This window comes from Macaca mulatta, chromosome 13, assembly GCF_049350105.2.
Source record: "Macaca mulatta isolate MMU2019108-1 chromosome 13, T2T-MMU8v2.0, whole genome shotgun sequence".
In the NCBI taxonomy this organism is placed as follows: domain Eukaryota; kingdom Metazoa; phylum Chordata; class Mammalia; order Primates; family Cercopithecidae; genus Macaca; species Macaca mulatta.
This window is the reverse complement of record NC_133418.1, coordinates 109,751,721-109,770,172: the sequence shown is the minus strand read 5'-3', so window position 1 is coordinate 109,770,172 and position 18,452 is coordinate 109,751,721. Positions and strand designations below refer to the sequence as shown.

Genomic DNA, 18,452 nt, shown 5'->3' with positions numbered 1-18,452 from the left:
TTAGCATAGATAGGTGGGAGGGCTACTGAAAGACAAGTCCTCTTGATTCCCTACTTCAGTCAAGGTCCCAAAGAGGCCTCTGTTCTGATTAATTATTGGTGATAAGGTAGGGTATTCACAAAACTCTTGCGGGAGCTTTTACATTATTTTAAAAACATATCTAAATGAATAAAGGCATTTGATTTTCTCATTTTATTCATAATGATTATTTCCAAATACAATTATATTCTGCTTTCTGTAACTATTTACATAATTTTCTGTATCCTTTGTCATTAAGAAAACTTTGTATCAGTGATGTCTTTTCATCAACCTCTTCACTGTCTTGAGTAGCAAGCATATATCTCTGCTCTAGATTCGCCTTCCTTCTCTGGTCCCTAGAAGATATCCTGACACATTTTTGTTTGTCACATTTTGTTACATACATATATATGTATATATACAATGTAAAATTACATATGTGTGTACATATGTATATGTGTATAGTGTAGATACTCAGACACACACACACTTCAAATGAAAGAATGATCTCCACACAAAAGGGCTTCAGTAAGGATCATACAACATGAGTTCATTAAAACACAACCCTAAGCTATCTAATCCTAAAGTGAAAAATTTTAAATGAGAAGAGAAAGTTTCCTCCTAATCATAATAACAAGGCAACAGGACTTGAGGGAGAAATCTCAACCTGATGCCAGTACATTACGCTTCAAGACAAGAAGGTTGCCAGAGGAAATCAGAGTTTGAGATTTCAGATGGTGCCAGTATACACTACTTATAACCACTGTCTTACCTTTAATTAGTGGATAACCTAACACACACATCCACAGATGGAAAACCTGTGCAATGATGGGAGTTCCGTAGACCCAAATTTTAAGTAGCTAGAGGACTGCTAGTTCATGGCTGCTTTGATCTTCTTAAGGAGACTATCATCCTGCTTCTCTAGAAAACTGTCTTCTTATTTGGATTTGTATTCTGGGCACCAAAACACTGTATCTGGTTCATGGGAAGAGCTTAGTAAATGTTTGTAAAATAACCATACACTGCTGGGACAAAACTGGAACAGCTATTGTGGTCAGAGAAGACTGTAGATACAGTAGTCTTCAATTAACCATGGTGTTATTTATGAGAATGAAAGTGCTAATTCATTCCTTTGAAACATTAACAAAAAGAAAAAAGAAAGTAAATTCAACGGGCATACCGTAGTGACTGCCGTGATTTGCTCCAGTGCCATCTCGCGCAGATGCTCATCTCGGCTCTCGAGGAGAAGTTTCAGAGATGGAAGCAGGAGGGACTGGTTGAGCAGCAGCAGACAAAGCTCCTTCACAGCCTGAAACCACAGAGCAGGGGTGAGCAAGAACTCCAGGACGCACTTCTCATCAGCGCGGTTCTGGCTAGATCATTCCACCCCTTTTTCTATAGTAGCCTCTGTGTGTGTGTGTGTGTGTGTGTGTGTGTGTGTGTGTGTGTGTGTTTAAAGCCTCACATGGGACCACACTGAATATACTGAATATGGGAGTTGGCGTCCACTTCACTTGGTTCACAGTAAACTGTGTACAGATTTCCAAGCTATCAGATATTCATCTATGATACTGCTTTTTAATGGCTTTGTAATACTCATTGTACAGATACAGTGGTATAATTTATTTTCCTAAACTCTCACAGCCCTAGTTTCCTCATAAGTAAAATGTATGTATTTATAGCTCCTTTGCAGGTTTTGTGGGGTGTGTGTGTGTGTTTGTGTGAGAGAGAGAGAGAGAGTTTGTGTTGATGAATACAGCATACAATGCTCAGCATATAGTGGAGGCTTAATAATAATAAAAAGAATTATCAATTGTTAATCTTGTTAACAACCTCTAGTTTTCATTCACTGAAACGAAGGAAATCAGCAAATAAAATATTTTAAAATGTGTCTATCATTTTAATGTCAAAATGAATTGACTCCTTAATATATTTAAGACAGTCTATCTTCATGAAAACTGTGTTGCAGAAAAATGAAAATGTGTTTGGATCTCCACAGGCAGATCTGAATTTTATTCTCAGCCCTTTATTTTACTAACTGAACCTGTGGTCACACAGCAGGCTTTCATATAAGATAGCAAATGATAATCCTTTACAACAAAAGCATAAAACAATAAGAACAAGATTTGCAAACTGTTTTGCCCTGCTGAGCTGTGTTGCCATTTGGGTCCTGACTTTAGCTGTAACACAAAGAAGAGAACACTTTGGACCAAAAACCAGACAATGAGTGACTCCACTACACTAAAGCAACGGTTGCTCTAAAGAACTGACAATTATTGGCATTCACGGGATTGATTTTTCTCTTGTGCCATTCAGACAGCAGATCAGAGAAGAAAAACTCAAATTTACTGTATTTTCAAAGTTGCTTTACATTATTATAGAGCATCGATAAAATAAGAATGGCACAAGTAAGCTCCCATTTAAAACTCAGGATCAAGTTCTCTTTGGAATTCTGCTCATTTTAGTTTTAGCTTTCACACAGCACGTCTCTTCTTGAAATCGGCAAGGCCCTCACATTTCAGAGTAGAAGGCTGTGCTACACAAACCTGTGTGGCAATGATCAATACCAGCAGGGGAGCGGTTTGTAAAACACATTCTTCACACATTGGGAATTCTCATTCAAAAAAGTATGGTGTGTGCCTTCAAGAACCCGTGACACAGAGCAGTCTCACTAAGCATCTGGGGCAAAGAAACAGACAGACTTTTCATCCGGGATGCCGGACCCTGCAGAAGATTATTTGGGAGCATGAAACGAGCCCCTGAGCATGGCACTCCGGCCTGGCTGGCCGCATCCTGGGGCCTCCTCCTCCTCCTCTCGGTCATGGCAGCACTCCCCACCCGTGCATTCCACACCAAGCGCTGTGCGGGGCCCCTTCTGACACAACCCACACATTCTGTATCTGCTCTGTTCAATACCGTAGCCACAAGGCAAAAGCTACATTTGAGTGCAACCGAGGAACTGCATTCTAAATTTTACTTAAAGGTTTTGATAAGCCACATAGGGCCAGTGGCTACCATGTTAAGCAGGGTGGCTGCTGGGCGCTGGACTCTCTCACACCTCCAGGTGTTTACACATAGGGTAACCTTTGCTCTTTCTCTGTCTGATTAACCATCTACTTGCTCTTTAAGTCTCAGTTTTAAAATGCACAGAAAAACTGTACTTCCTCTGCAAAAGCACCCTTGAATGTCCCAGGTTAGCAGTCAATGTGCTAAATGTACTGTATAAATATTTCCCACCTTATCTTTTATCTTGTATTATGACAGTCATTCATTGGTCGACCTGCCTTGCTTGCAGGCAAGAATATTGCTCCTTCTCTGTATTCTAAACTTGCTTGGTACATGCCATACCTAAAACTTCTTGTCTATAATTCCCTCTCTGAACAAACATTTGCTCACTCAGTAAGTTATCAGCGATGAGTAAACAAGTATTTCTCAATGACTTATGATATTTAGACATCGCATAACATTTGGCTGACCTTGGCTTTCATGACAAATTTTATGGAGTAACCTGTGCGCCCCTCTGAGCAAGCATAATGGATAGATGGCACATAGCGAGGCAAGGACACCCAAGAATGGAGGAACCCACTTAGGTGAGCCACTGACTACTTTTCATCTCTTAGCTACCAGTTATTGGCCAAATACTTACTCTGTCTCTAAGTGCTAAATCCTCTACTATGTTTGTTCGCTATTTGCCCCGTGTTGCAAGAGAACGTTTATTAAGAGATTTACAAAGGGATTTGGGGAACTGCAAGAAAGGTCGAAGCAGCAGAGAAAAACCACAAAATACCTCATTTGATAGGCCTTTGCAGTTCAAACCTGTCAGACCATGAGGACAGAGAACAAGAGAGTCCTTGGATGGAGAGGATTAGGTGGGCCCAGGCTTAGAGCCAGGCCACAAACCCGGGTGTTTGTTCTCCCTGTGGACTATGGTTTATGAAGATGCACTGGGGCACTGTTCCCATGGCCTGACAGTCATGAGAGAAGCAGGACCAGTTCGCCAATATGCCTTCTGTCCTTACACAACTCTCCTACTGTCCCTGGAGTATCTAGCATCAAAAGGTCTGCAGGGCCTGCAGCAGGAACTAGGGGCACAAGGTGTGCAGGGATTGGTGATGCAGAGACCGAGGGGCTTATCGCAAGTCCCGGGCATTGCATGGGGGCTGCAAGGCAGCTTGCAGTCCTTGCGCTCCAGCAGGCCTAGAATGGGCTGAGCTCCCACTGCTGTTGCCTGGATGTCCAGAAGCCCCTGGCACTGCTGGTTCTGCAGCCCCAGGTTGATCACGATCTTGGCCAGCTGGGCCTCCTCACTGGCCACCAGGCACTGTACCTGGGCTTTGGTTTTGTGTTCTCCAGAGCCTCTCAGGTTGTGCTGGGCCTGCTGCTCAATCTCCAGGGCACTAACCGTGCCTCTTGAACTGTAATCTCTACCGGCAAGGCAGCTGCTCTGAGCTGAACATCAAGTGTTTGTTACATACTTTGTTTTAATATGCATCATCTCATTTAATTTCTCCTCAAATCCTTTGACAAAGGTGTGATCTCAGCCCTACTAATCAGATGGGGAAAGCAGAGGTAAAATGGTTAAATAACTTGAATGTTATGGCATAACTTGTCTGATTCTAAAAATCAAGCTCTTGACATTAGCAAAAGTGGCTCAACCCTGACAGAGAACAATCACATTGAGATTGAGAAGCTGGGAATTATTAAGGCTCTCTCACCAGCTGGGTGACTTAATCCTGTGCAACAGACCCAGAGCATCGGTGACTAACTCATGTTGTGTCTCAGCAAAATCATGGACCTTCAGGGTCAGTCACAAATAGCTGGACCTTGGAATTTTAAATCTATAAATGCCAACAAACTGCTTTATGCCAATTTCTTATTCTACCTATCCCTGACTCTTGAGAGTGCTTTATATACTGCCACGGATACAAGCTGATTAGAAGGACACAGAACTTTTGAGACTGTGGGACACAGGACCTGTGAGAAAGTCACTCATCCTGCTGGTAATATTTTCATCAGGAAAACCATCATGGCCCTAAGTAAGCAAGTCCCAGGAGCAACAGCAAGAGTCACGAGGGCATTCTAAGGAGTCATGAATTTTTTTAAAACTCTGTAAGTATGGTACCTCAGTGGAAAAAGGGAAACGGAGATGAAGAAAAGGTGAGTACTCTTAAGTACTCTGACATAAACAGTTGGGCACACGCGTTTCCTAAATCATGGAGTAGGACAACCAAAGATATTGAATTTAGGAAAAAAAGTCCTAAGTAACAGAAAATTGTACCACCACAGTGATATAAAACATTGCGGAACTCTGAAATTAAACTCTTCAGCTTCCAAATGTAGTAAAATAAACTTAACAAGATACTGCCACTTTTTAATAGAAATGTTCCTTCCTCTGTAACACTTTTAATTTACATTTGAGCATATTTAGCCATCAGTAAAAACAGTACATACCATTTGCAAATAGCCTCTAATCACAGCAGCCTCAGGAAAAAAAATCTATAAATGTGTCCAATTGAGAGACAGAAACTGAGTCAGCTTAAGGAAAATGAAGGAAAGTCACTGTGACAAGAGAACTCCTTGAATAATTATCTTTTGTTTCATCAAATTAAAGAGACATGATAATGACCTACTTTGCAATGGGGTTTAACCCAGTACCTCCTCTCTCATCCTGAGAGAATTACAAATTTATGAAAGGTAGTGAATTCTGTGCTATGGATGAAGCAGTACACATACAGCCTCAGCTCATTCTCCTTAGAGAATAGACAGAACTAGCATTTTCTCATCCAGCTTAACCTCTTCTTTCACAGACCAGAAAACAAAGATCCAGAGAGTTTGGTGCTTTTCTCACGTTCACATAGATGTGGCCCAGTCTGGAAGAGAAACAGTACAGCTTCAAGCATTACTAGAGCTCCTTCTGTTCTACTATGTATGATGTTCCCTGCCCTTAAGGTGCTCCCAGTCCTAATAAAGAACAGAGGCAGTAAATCCCTTCCCATGGTGTGTGTGAGGAGTACTCTAATAGATGTGTGCTTTAGGTGCTGTGCTATCTTTTCTGACCTCTTAAAAACACTTAGCAAACACCGACCACATGACTCTGAGATCAAATGAGACCCCTGCAAATAAACTTAATGTATTACTCTATTTGTCAAAGTACCTCCCTCTGGCTGTAGACACTTATTAGGGAGTTGAATCATCACAGCTAAATCAGAACTTTTCATTTAACCAACAAGTCATTTGCCGATAGGAAACAGAAAGCACAGCTTCTTACACATTCATCAATAAAAATAACACGCTTTTCTTCTATGTATGTAAAATGTAAATGGAGTGCTGACGAGAATATTACTGCTATGGACACAGATATGTCTAGGACCTATTCCCAGGCGGCTAAAAGATAATACACATCAAGTGGTCCCTATAGGCCCTTTGGCCCCAGGGACTGGTTTCGTGGGGGAAAATCATTCCATGGACTTGGGGAGGGGTTGGTTTGGGGATGATTCAAGCACATTATATTTATTGTGCACTTTATTTCCATTAGTATTACACTGTAATATCTAATGAAATAATTATACAACTCACCATAATGTAGAATCAGTGGGAACCCTGAGCTTGTTTTCCTGCAACTAGATGGTCCCATCGAGGGCTGATGGGAGACAGTGACGGATCATCATAAGGAATAAGGAGTGCACGACCCAGATCCCTCGCATGTGCGGTTCACAATACGGCTTGTGTTCCTATGAGAATCTTGTGCCACCACTGATATGACCAGAGGTGGAACTGAGATGGTAGTAAGTGATGGGAGCGGCTGTAAATACAGATGAAGCTTCACTCATCGCCAGCCACTCACTTCCTGCAGTGCGGTCTGGTACCTAAGAGGCCATGGACTGATACTGGTCCTCGGCCTGGGGTTTGGGGAAGGCTGACATACAAAACTGTTACTGAGCCTTGATTAGCTAGCTGGTGAGATGATGTCAGGGTCAAGCATGCAGTGGCCATGTCATGGCCAACTTACATTCCTTGCCTTGCAAAAGTTATAGTAAAACCAAACCAATAAGGGTATTTTAAAGAACAAATAAACATCTTTAGACAATGACAGAGATCCTAACAACCTTATGTCTTAAACACTGATCATCTAGATGCTAAATTCTATAGGCCATTCTTGAAGGAAGTATTGAAAAGGGAAAACTGACAGTAACACTTATATGATTGCATAAGAGACATTCAAAATTCATATGTCTCCCAAATGTAGTAGGAATGGCTCCTCTGGAAGAATTCCTTTTTCAAGCTTTCAAGCACAGAGACTTGATTTAAAGATCAGACCTACCATTCACTGCCTGAAGAAGCAGGAGCAAGACCCCTGACCTCAAACCCTCCAATCCATCAGCTGTCAAGTGGAGATAAATGAATCTCCTTAGAGAAGGTGCTGAAGGTTAAAGGAGGCAATATAGATGAAAGCCCAAGAGTGTTAGCAAATGTTAGTTATCACCATTACTACCTGCCTGTTAGGCAGTAACAGGAGACCTTAAACAATGCTTTCCTAACCTAGATTCGACAGAACTGACAGTAGAACACTGCTGGTCTTTGGTCCCGATCTAATAATGCTTGATCTTAGCTTATATTCAAGCGAAGGTGAATCTCATGTTATTTACATGTTGCTTACTTTGGTGGGGATAATGAAGTGCACCGAGTCCCCACACTATGCAGTGGGCTGAATCCGGCCCTGGGTGACACAGACATGATATAGCCACGGTTCCCCTCTCCAGGTGCCCACAGTATAGCAGAGCAGATCACGGGTTCATAAGTGGCTGATACAAGCAGACCTCGGTCCACAGCGCAAATCACACTTCACCAGAGTAAGGCGAGGTAATTTTCGGTGTTGGTACTTTATTTTGTAGAATAATTGTGTCATTCTGGTAGTTGGAAGACTTCTTTAAATGGATAAAACATTTTAAAATTCAATAAAAAAAATCCAAGCCCTCATTCAGAAAACAATTCATTAAATGTGCATTCACGAGAATATTTTCCTTGAGCGATTACAATAAGGATTCAAAGGATCATATTTACAAATTTATTTTCAAGTTTATCTCCTACAGAGTAGGAATGCAAAATCAATTTAATGCCATTATCCAAATGCTTAAATTTAAGACAGTAAATTATTCAAATAACATACTGCTGAGGTGGGATCCATAGCAGTGAGCTGAAATTAACATGTGCTTACTTTAGAACGTTCTCCCTCTTTCTCTCCATACATATATATACACATATGTGTTTCTGTGTGTGTGTATATATATGTGTATGTATATATATAAAATGTCTCTGTGACAGTCAAACCATGGGATCAAACAAGAGAACAAAGGTCAAAAAGGAGGTGCCTGAGTTTTGACCATACTTTGCAGAGAAAAAATTTTGTGGTTATGCAATCTTGTTACAATGATGTTAAAAAGCATGTAAAATTCAAAGTGGTTGGTTACCTACTGAGAAGAGTGCTAAAGTTTACTACTACTATGCCAGCTGGCCTAGTTCAGACAGATAATGCATGAGCTACCATGGCCACTTGGAACAGAAACTTCAGTTTGACAAAAAAGGGCGTCTAGAAGAAACTGAAAACTGGGTTATACTCTGGGACTTGTACAGGAAACGTTGGCTCCCACGAAAAGACAGCAGCCTCAGAGGATCCTTTCAGCATCGCTTTTCTTCATCTGATCCATCAGAAATTATGGCCATTACCAGTAATTACTTAAGCGAAATGTTCCTCAAGTCCAGTCACTGGGATTGCTTATAATAAAGAGTTCTGATAAGCAAAGGGCTACTCCTTAGGAAAGCACTCAAAATATCCACTCACCTCTACAGGCAGCATCTGCTTGGTGTTATACAAAGAGCGACACATTTTCAAAACTTCGTTCCCCAATTCTTCCTTGTTCTCTATCGTACATCTGGTTAGCATCACTGTAGCTAGTCTCACCCATGGATTATTTGTTATGCTGGTATTTATGGAGAAAAATACAAGGCATTGGAAATGACTAAAGCTATAATAATTGTGATACATTTTAAAACAAGTGAAATGCTTATGGTAAATTACAATCAGAATCTAGATGACGTGCTGCTTCAAGTCAACCCTGTAGAAAAGACAACACCTTAAGGAGAAAAAGCAGCTTCCTGTGGTATCACCAAGCAGCCCAGCAACACCGGGGTAGTAAGTGGCATTGAAACAGCACAGGCTTTGTGAAGCCAGACAGACTCGGGCTCAGATTCTGGCTACTTGGATCCTCAGAGAAGTTATTTAGTACTTTTGCCTAGTTGTATGGTTCTGGGGAAGCCACACCCTTCTGGGTCTCAGTTTTTTCATTGTGTAAAGCTATTTAATGTCTTTTTTTCCTTGAAGAGTTGCTTTAATGAATGATCTATGTAGTTGTGAAGAATCAGTGTTAATAGCAAGCACACATTACTATTTACTACATAAATACTGCCTCTTGCTGATATTATTATTATTACCATTGTTATTGTAATGGGGTCAGGGCAGGACTAAGTTACAATCAGGGTACTGCATAGCAGAGGTCAGCTGGGGAGCATAGGTTGAGGAAGCCACAGACAAGTAGTATGAAGATCACACTTTGGGCTTCATATTGTTTCCCTGTATTGGAAACATAAAAGCACACAAAAGTTTGCCTTTTCTTTCCCTTGTCTTTACTGACACTACCCTGTGTTTCATAGAAACATCACAATTTACATTTCCATTGACAAGTTAATGGTAAATTCATTTCATGGCCCCAGGAGCAGCGTACTGATTTTACTTACATTAAGAAAAAATTACTATTTATGAAGAGTCTGTTGGTTCATTAGCACAACACTACATTCTAGACATTGAACAACCAGGGATGGTCTTGCCCTTGAAAGAATTTTATTCCTCAGGCCCTGAAAAGAATTTCAAGTGCAACAGTAACAAGGGGACGAGCCCTTGGCAAAGCCTTTGTGTCTCAGCTCAAACTGACAACCTGTGAGAACAAAGAACGCTGCTTACTTCAAGGTACACACAGTTCTGTGAGAGTGTCTGGTGTGCTGAGGAGTCTTCCTACACTCAAGGACTTCCCCTCTTTTCTCCTCTTGCAAAGTCTGAACTCAGCTCTCCTGGGTTCTTCTCTACAGTTTTTCTCATTGTAGGAGAAATGCTGCTTGCCCAGCATGGTGAACCAATGGGCAACAAGGCTTTGGTAACAAATTATCAAGATATGTTTTTCACCAGCCAGCAGTGATACACTGGATGAAAACAATGAATCCTCCTTAAGTACAAACCTAGTATTTTTTCATGCATTTTCCTACAAGGAACTAAAGCTAAAAAACCAAAGTTGGCACTAGTAAATTACAGTCATGTGGATCCAACGAATTTCTTAAGTGTTGTGTTGATGGGCAACATGCCATCATTGTCACACTATCCTCCCTTTCTTTCACCCCCACTCCTTTTTTGGTGATTTATTTATTCAATTGGATTGTCTAAAAGAAAAAAAATATTCAAAAGTACTTCTGAGAACCTGTTTGTAAAGCATCCCATCACACATTCTCCAGAATATTTGACTTATGCCCTTGTTATCTCTTAGGCAGAGGAGACATGAATGATAGGAGGGGAAGGGGTGAGCAGACTGGGAAATGCTTTGTTCTGATTCTAATGATTTAATAAAGCAGTTTTATAAAACTCAGGTTAGCAATTTACAAATTCCATTTCATATGTGGCTACAAAAGAATATAACTTTAAAAGTTAAGACTTTTGGTTTACAAACGCACTAAATGTTTTAAATGCAATAAATGTTTTAAGTCAAGCTGATTTTGATTCTTGTGAATAAATGAATGATTTTAAATGGTCAGTGTTCTAAAAGTAAAAGAAACTGTAAACTAAAGTTAATCTCCTAGAGGCGTCATATTTTGAATTGGGAAATGAGGGTATGACGAAATCTACAATTCGATTCTAATAATTCATTTCCTTACAAAAGTATGGCATTAGTGGCAATCTCATCAGTGGGCTCCACACCTGTGTCACATAAGTCTCACCCAGGAGTTTGTTCAGAACAGATTCCCAGGTCCCAGTACGGAGAGCTGGACTCCGCAAGTTGAGCACAGGACCCAGGACCCTGCTCTGAACAAGCACCCCGAGCTCTGAAGGCACACACACGAAGACCACTGGTGGCTAACACAAGTGCACTGTGAACTAACGGTGTTACGATGTGAGAGCCTGCACTGTGGATTTCAAACAGTGAAGGTAAGAACCTGTTCTTAAAAACAAGTCAGCATGTCATCGCTGCCACAAAGGTAAGAGATCTAAGAAACATTTCTTTTTTTGCTGAAAACACTTGGTTAAAAAAATACCACAAAATGAAAGCACCATTGTCCTTGGTTTGCTTTGGAAATTCCAAACAGTCTCGTGGAACCTTTTCCAGATATTTGCTGGCAGTCCTAACTGCTCACAGGTTATAGGACTTCATTTTCAGAAAAGCATCCTTCTTTAACCTCAGACATGTGGAGATGTTCACTGGCCTGGGGGAGAGTATGTCAGCTGAGCGTGGGGAGAACAAGATCAGTCCTGGGCCAAACAGGCGCTTGTGGCAAGGGCATTGGTGCTCATACCATTTTGCCAATGAGAAGCCACAGCTCATGAGAGCCAGCCCATGCACTCAGAGGAAATCTGGCCACTTCTTCCAAAGGAAAGGGGTACGTTCCGTGGCTAATACCACAAGGACTGAATAAGTACTCCATGCAGGTATGGGTGGCAGCTGCAACTCAGCGTGACAGAGGAAACAACACGGGCTGTGAAGGTAGCCAGCAGTTGGTTAGAATTCTGTCTCCTCCACTTATTAGCCATGTGAAGCCTGAAGTTGTTTAACTTCTGAGCCTCAATTTCCTTCATGTATAAAATCAGATAACATCACCTTCCCTTGTAGGTGTGTTGTGTGAGTGACTGATAATATATGTAAATTGCACATAACACTGTGTTCTCAATAAGTAGGAATTATTCATTTATTCCTTTTGGATTCTCAAGTTGGCACTGTAAGCTGTGTTAAGACAGTCAAGAAATTTCCTGGCGAAAATACTGAAACTACATTGTTTTTGTTGACCTCATAAATCAGATATTATCAAGCACTGTCTGCTACTTTTGAATAAAATATTAGGGTTTAGGGGCAAGGAGAAACGGAAAGACACTGTGATATTTCAAAAACAATTTTAAATTCCTCTAAAGGCAAATACTGACTACGCACACACATATAATTATTATTTCATTGATTCTTTTGAAGGTGCAACATTTTTAGGGCTAAAGTCCAAACAAAAGAACTCTAATTAGGCTAATTTTATGTTAATACTTACACATATTCACTTTTCATAGGTGGCCAAGCTTGCAAAAGTAAAACCAAGTGCTGAAATTCAGCCTCATGGTGACTAGATTCCAGGAGTTCCATGAATACACGGTAGCGGTTCTCTTCATTCTCAATGTCAGCTATGTCCACCTGGAAGAAGAAGTACGCACTGAAAGCTGGTGGCAAAGGCTACTGAATTGGTTTACAGAAGAATTCTACTTTATTTTAATTCAACTTTTTTTGGAAAATTTTTTACAATGTGTTAAGATTCAACAACATCAGAAAAACCACCATCTCAAAAGCTCTAAGCCTTACTCAATTTCAGATAATTATGTTAAAAATTGTTTAGTACTACAATCAGAGGAAGGTTCTAATTAACTTTAACAAAATAAATTCAAATAAGCAGACTTCCACAGAACTGGCTTGTTGGCATTTAACATACGTTAAGAGACTGAATTGCTTTATTTGAAATTGTAATATTTCACCATCCTCAACATTAGGTGAATTTTTTAAAGTTTAAGTTATCCCAAATGAAATCCTAATTTTCATTAGAAATAAAATCCTAATTTTCATGTTGTCTAGAAAATGTCTCTAATTTGAAATGAAAGATTTTACTAAAGTATATCTGTCATAGAACTTTTTTGCTATAAATCAAAATAGAATAAAATATCCTTTATTGATACCTCCATTTCTAATGCAAAAGTAGTCTCTGCCAAATACAAAACACCCATTTTTCCTTTCATTGAATAACTAAATGGTTTTTCTTTTACATTGAGGCAGTCCTAAAACAAATCACATCTCCAATGTCTCTGTGGTTGAAAATGTATGCTATTTTAGGTTAAAAAACAGTTTTAGGCATAAAAATAAGCCAAAATCTGGTTCTCTCATTTTCTAGCCTCAGCATAGATTCTTTATATTTAGGTACACAGACATTCATGATGATGAGTTCATAATGATTTGGGTACACAGACATTCAGATGATGATACATTGAAAGGATAATGAGAAGGAATGGTTACCTGTATATATGCTAAATTGTCTGCACTAATGCATATTTCCAAAACATTTACTTTAATGGTCATTCTGGCTCTGATCCCAAGAAGCCATCGGAAAAAGTCACGCCATGAATTCTGCATTTTACAAAAGTTGCTATGTACTATGAAATTATCTCTAATTGCTATGGGAAGCCTTGTTCACACAGTGACCCATCAGATCCTTCAAAACCTGCCTTAAAAGCCCATGTCATTTTTCTATGGAAGAATAGCCCACGGCCATTTTGTAGTTTTTTTGAAACAATTTCATAATACGGTCAGTCAGTTTACCCTTACAGCAGTTTTGTGTGGAGGACAGCACAGGTATTAGCAATCTCACTTTACAGATGAGGAACCAGGCCAACTATGGTGGCATGACTAGCAGGTGACAGAGCCCAAATATAACTATAATCAGATCAGGATGTTCTGAAGCGAGAGGATTCAATAAGCTAGATCAGCTTTTGATAATAGGGTTGGACCTCGAGTTGGGAGTTTGGCAATGCTGCCTTGCCTATTTATAAAGAAACTTAAAAAACCAAAAACAAAAACCCAAGACATCCATCCATCTGCAACTCTCCAACCTCACCACCTTCAACCTGTCTCCAGCCTCAGGGTCTCTTTGAGGTTCCTTGCATACATAAAATCATGCACACTCCCATCTCAGGCACTCTGATCTGTTTCCTCTTCCAGATACCCTCTTCCGCCAGATATCTGAGTGACTCACTCCCTCCTTTCAAGTTTCTCAAATGTCACCTGTCAGTCAAGGCCTTGTTTAACTGCCTTACCTACAGGAGCATTGCTGCATACCTGTCCATCTCCTTCACCCTGTTTCATTTTCCTTCTTAGCACTCACAACTATGTGACATGCTATATATTTACTTATTGCCTTTCTTCTTCCATAAGAAATGTCAGCTCCTTGAAAGAAGTTGTTTTTTTGGTTGTTGTTCACTGGTCTATCCCAACTCCTTAAATAATACTTGCTATAGAGTATATGCACAGTAAGTACTTATTGAGTGAATTAACTAGTGAATGGACATACATATGAATGGAGTGAATGAAGACAATTTATCACTTATAAAATAATTTAGTATAAATTATATTAAATACAAATGGAGTTGCCATAAATTTGTGGCTGGTTTCATTATTAGGGTTAATGTAAGATTTAAAAAGAAAATGATATTGCCAAAAGAAAAATTACTATTACATTTAAAAACAGGACAAAAGATGGCAGGTTTGTTAACATTACATCTATATAAATGATACTTTGTGACTGTTAAGTGATTTCACTAAAGTCCCTCTGTTTGGGCATCCTATCTGAAGAACAGGTTCTAAAAATGTTGAAATCTCAGAAGGTTTGATAGCCTTTTCTTCCTGCAGGATAATCTCAGTGTCTACATGAGAGTTTATTTGCAGGAAAGGTTTGTGCTTAAGAAGTATTTAAAATCCATTGTATGAAATGTTTCCAATGTTCCTAGCAGTGTCAGTATTCCAACTACTATAATTAAATGCAGTATAATTAATAACAAGTAGTTTCTCCTTTTTATGAAATACACACTTTATATGGTTTATTTTCTGTATGTGATGCACTATATGAAAAGGAAGAGATTAACAATAAAAGAATCATGTTTTCAATATCGTCTAAATTTATTCCTTTTCAGAAACTGTAATCTACATTTTGAGGAAACAAACTGTATCATAAGGGAAGAAAAGAGAACAGAAACTAAGTTAAGCCTTAATATTTGTTTTTATAATAGTGTGCAAATAATAGTTTCCATTTTTAAAATGCATTTGATAAATTTTTTTTGTATAGCACCTTTCTCACATGTACATGGTCTTTTTAAGAGTATGTCTTTGTCAGAAAATGTTTTCTTCTAATGTCCACTAATCATTTCAATTTTTAGTAACTTATTTTTCAGAGCCTTAACCCCCATATTTTAACTAAAAATGTGAAAAATACAGTAACTTACATAATTATCCATTTTGTGCGTGCATGCTTGCATACTCCATCATATCAAAAAGCGTTTCAAGTCAAGCTACTCAGCTCTTAAGAAAGCAATTTTAAATTTGCTACCACTGTAGCTGCAAGTTTTACCTTCTATGAGAGAAGAAAATTGGCCTAAAAATGGACTTCAGCACGTATTTTAAAAACACTGATAAAGAATATACTTGGTTTGATAATTGGTATATACCTTAAAATATAACAAGTGCTAATCTAAGATTGTGCCCACATATTAAAATACTTAAAAAACGAATGTTATTATTATCTTCTCTATTACGTCCTTTAAGACTTTTGGAAATAAATTCTGATGAATTTTGAATTTTTGAGAAGAGAATGGGCCTAAAAATAGGCTTGGGTATATATTTTAAAAAACATAATAAAGAATATACTTGGTTGGATAATCACGATATACTTTGATATATAACAAGTGCGAATCTAAGATTGGTGTCCACAAATTCAAAAATTCAAAATGAATTTTTGTGTAAAGAAAAATAAAAGGTAAACATATGTAAAGGGCTCCCAGTTTGAACAACATGGCTTTTCCATTTCTCTCTGCTCCTCTGCAAAGCACAACTATAAACTGTAGAAGTCATAAAAGAGACAGTGAAGGGAAAATTCTGAGGAGTGGTAAAAAGAAAGTACACTAGCCTGGAGTTGCAAGCCTTAAGAACATGGTATTCGGATGTCTTCTGTCTCCCCAGCCAAAACAAAGGAATGAATAAATAAATAGAAAATAAGAAGCCCACCCAGACCTAGTATTTTACAATTCTGGAGCTAGAAACAGAACAGAGCTCAAGTAGGCTCACTTGCACTGAGAATCCCAGAAGAAAAGGAGAAAGAGGGTGAAGCTAAAAGATATTATAAGACATATCTAAAAACTTCCAAAATTCGGTAGAAGACACAAACCTACAGATTCAAGAAGCTAAATTATTCCCAAACAGGACAAACACAAAGAAATTCATGTCAAGTTACACCATAATTTGAAACTTGAAAAGTAGGTAGAAAAGGAAAAATTTTGAAAGCAGATAGAACAACATTACTTGTAGGAGAATATTCATGTGAATAATAATGGATTTATTATCTGAAACCATGGAGGCCAGAAGGAAGTGTCCCATTTTTTTCAAATGTTGAAAGAAAAGAACTGTTAACTACAAATTCTTTATCTGGCAAAGCTATTCTTCAGGAAAAAAAGAAAATGAAAACATTCTCAGACAAAGACAAATTAAAAGGACCTGCCACACTAATAGCCCTCATCTTAAATACTGGCTAAAGAAAGTTCTTCAAACAGAAAACCATAAAAAAAGGAACTATGAAGTATCAGAGGGAAGAACAAAAAGGGCAAAAATATGGGTAAATACAATAGACTATTCTTTTCCATATACATGTTCTAAATCATACTTGATGATCAGAACAAAAATTGTACACCATGTGATATTCAAGACGATAATATTTAAAAGTGGGGAAGGTAAAGGGACTGACCCAAATATGGAGGTGAGATTTCCATATTACATGCCCAGGATAGGATATCCACTCCTACCACTCTTGTTCAGCACCATACTGAATGATCTAGCCACTACAATAATGCAAGAAAAAGAAATAACAGACACATAAATTAGAAGAAAAAATAAAACTCTATCTGCAGATTAATTGTCTATATAGAAAATTCCAAGAAATCACACACAATAAAACAAACCCTAACACTAAGAAACGAGTCAGGAATGTCACAGGATACAAGATCAACATACAAAAATCAATCACATTGTTATATACTAACAATAAATATGTGAAAACCAAAAATAAACATGTATTATTCATAATAGCTCCAAAGAAAATAAATGATTTACATATATTCAATCTGCTATGGTTTGAATGTCCCTTCCAAAATTCATGTTGAAATTTAATTGCCACTGTGATAGGATTAAGAGGTGAGATATTTAAGAGGTGATTAGGTCATGAGAGTGACGCTCTGAATGAATTAAGGCTCAGCTAGGACCTGTGTTAGTTTTACTGGGAATGGGTTCCTGATAAAAAGGAAGAGTTCCACCCTGCCCTTTCTTGCTGGGTAAACAAAGTCATTCACAAAAGGTTACATACATACTGTCTGATTCCATTTACGTAATATTTTTGATATGACATTTTAGAAATGAAGGAAAGATTAATGGTTGTCAGGGGTTAGGAATGGGGTGGATGTGATTATAAAAGAGATCCTTGGGCTGTTGGAACTACTCAGTATCTTTGTTAGAGTGGGTAGCTAGGCAGACATGAGCAGAGTAGGAGAGGAAACAGACCCTGCTCCCTTGACACCAGGAACGTTAGGTGACCATCGGGTGATGGTCAAGTGGTTGTTAAACTGTCTCTCTAAAATAATAATTGGTTGCAGCAGAGATCAGGGAAAGGCAGTCTCCCAAAAGAAAACTCCTGAAGCTGGTGATCCCTAGCTTCCTGATTGGATCTCAGGAGTGGAGTGAGTGGGCTCAATCAAGCATGCACACTAAGAGGCAAAATGGTGGAGTTTAACTGGTATATGAACATCCTCTAGGAACACTACACTGGTAAGAAAAGAATGGCTCAAGTGAGGATGCGTACAACTCTAGTAAACACACTGTGCACACAGTCCCTTCTAAGGGCTGGCATGCCATGGAGCATGTGGACAGCTCGTGCCAAAGAAAAATCAAAGGAGGGGAGACACAAAACCCCAGAAGCATGCCAACGTGTAAATCCCCAAGTCAAAGGTCAAACAGGGCACTTGAATCTCTCGAGTTGCCTGCTTGGCCTTCTTCCAAGTGTACTTTACTTCCTTTCATTCTTGCTCTAAAACTTGTTAATAAGCTCTCATGCTCAAAAATCTGCCTCAGGCTCTCTCTGCCGTATGCCCTTTGGATGAGTTCTTTACTTCAAGAAGGCAAGAACTGAGTTGCTGCAAAGCCATATGGATTTGCTAACATCTTGACTGTGGTGCTGGATATATGAACCTATACAGGTATAAAACTGTATAGCACTAAATACACACAAGCACACACAAATGAGTACAAGTAAAACTCGAAAATTCTGAATAGAACCAGCAAATTGTA

The 18,452-nt window shown here is 38.9% G+C and overlaps 1 protein-coding gene across 2 annotated transcripts in view; it reads right to left on the bottom strand.

Annotated features, from left to right (window-relative positions):
• The window catches only part of NBAS (NBAS subunit of NRZ tethering complex), a 390,381-nt gene that overhangs the window by 10,963 nt on the left and 360,966 nt on the right, over positions 1–18,452 (bottom strand). For both annotated transcript variants that reach the window (XM_015111744.3, XM_077960110.1), the window contains exons 49-51: positions 12,364–12,503; positions 8,858–8,996; positions 1,199–1,327 (exon numbers count right to left, since the gene is read on the bottom strand). In XM_015111744.3, the coding sequence (XP_014967230.3) occupies positions 1,199–1,327; positions 8,858–8,996; positions 12,364–12,503 (408 nt within the window). The remainder of the gene's footprint in view (positions 1–1,198; positions 1,328–8,857; positions 8,997–12,363; positions 12,504–18,452) is intronic.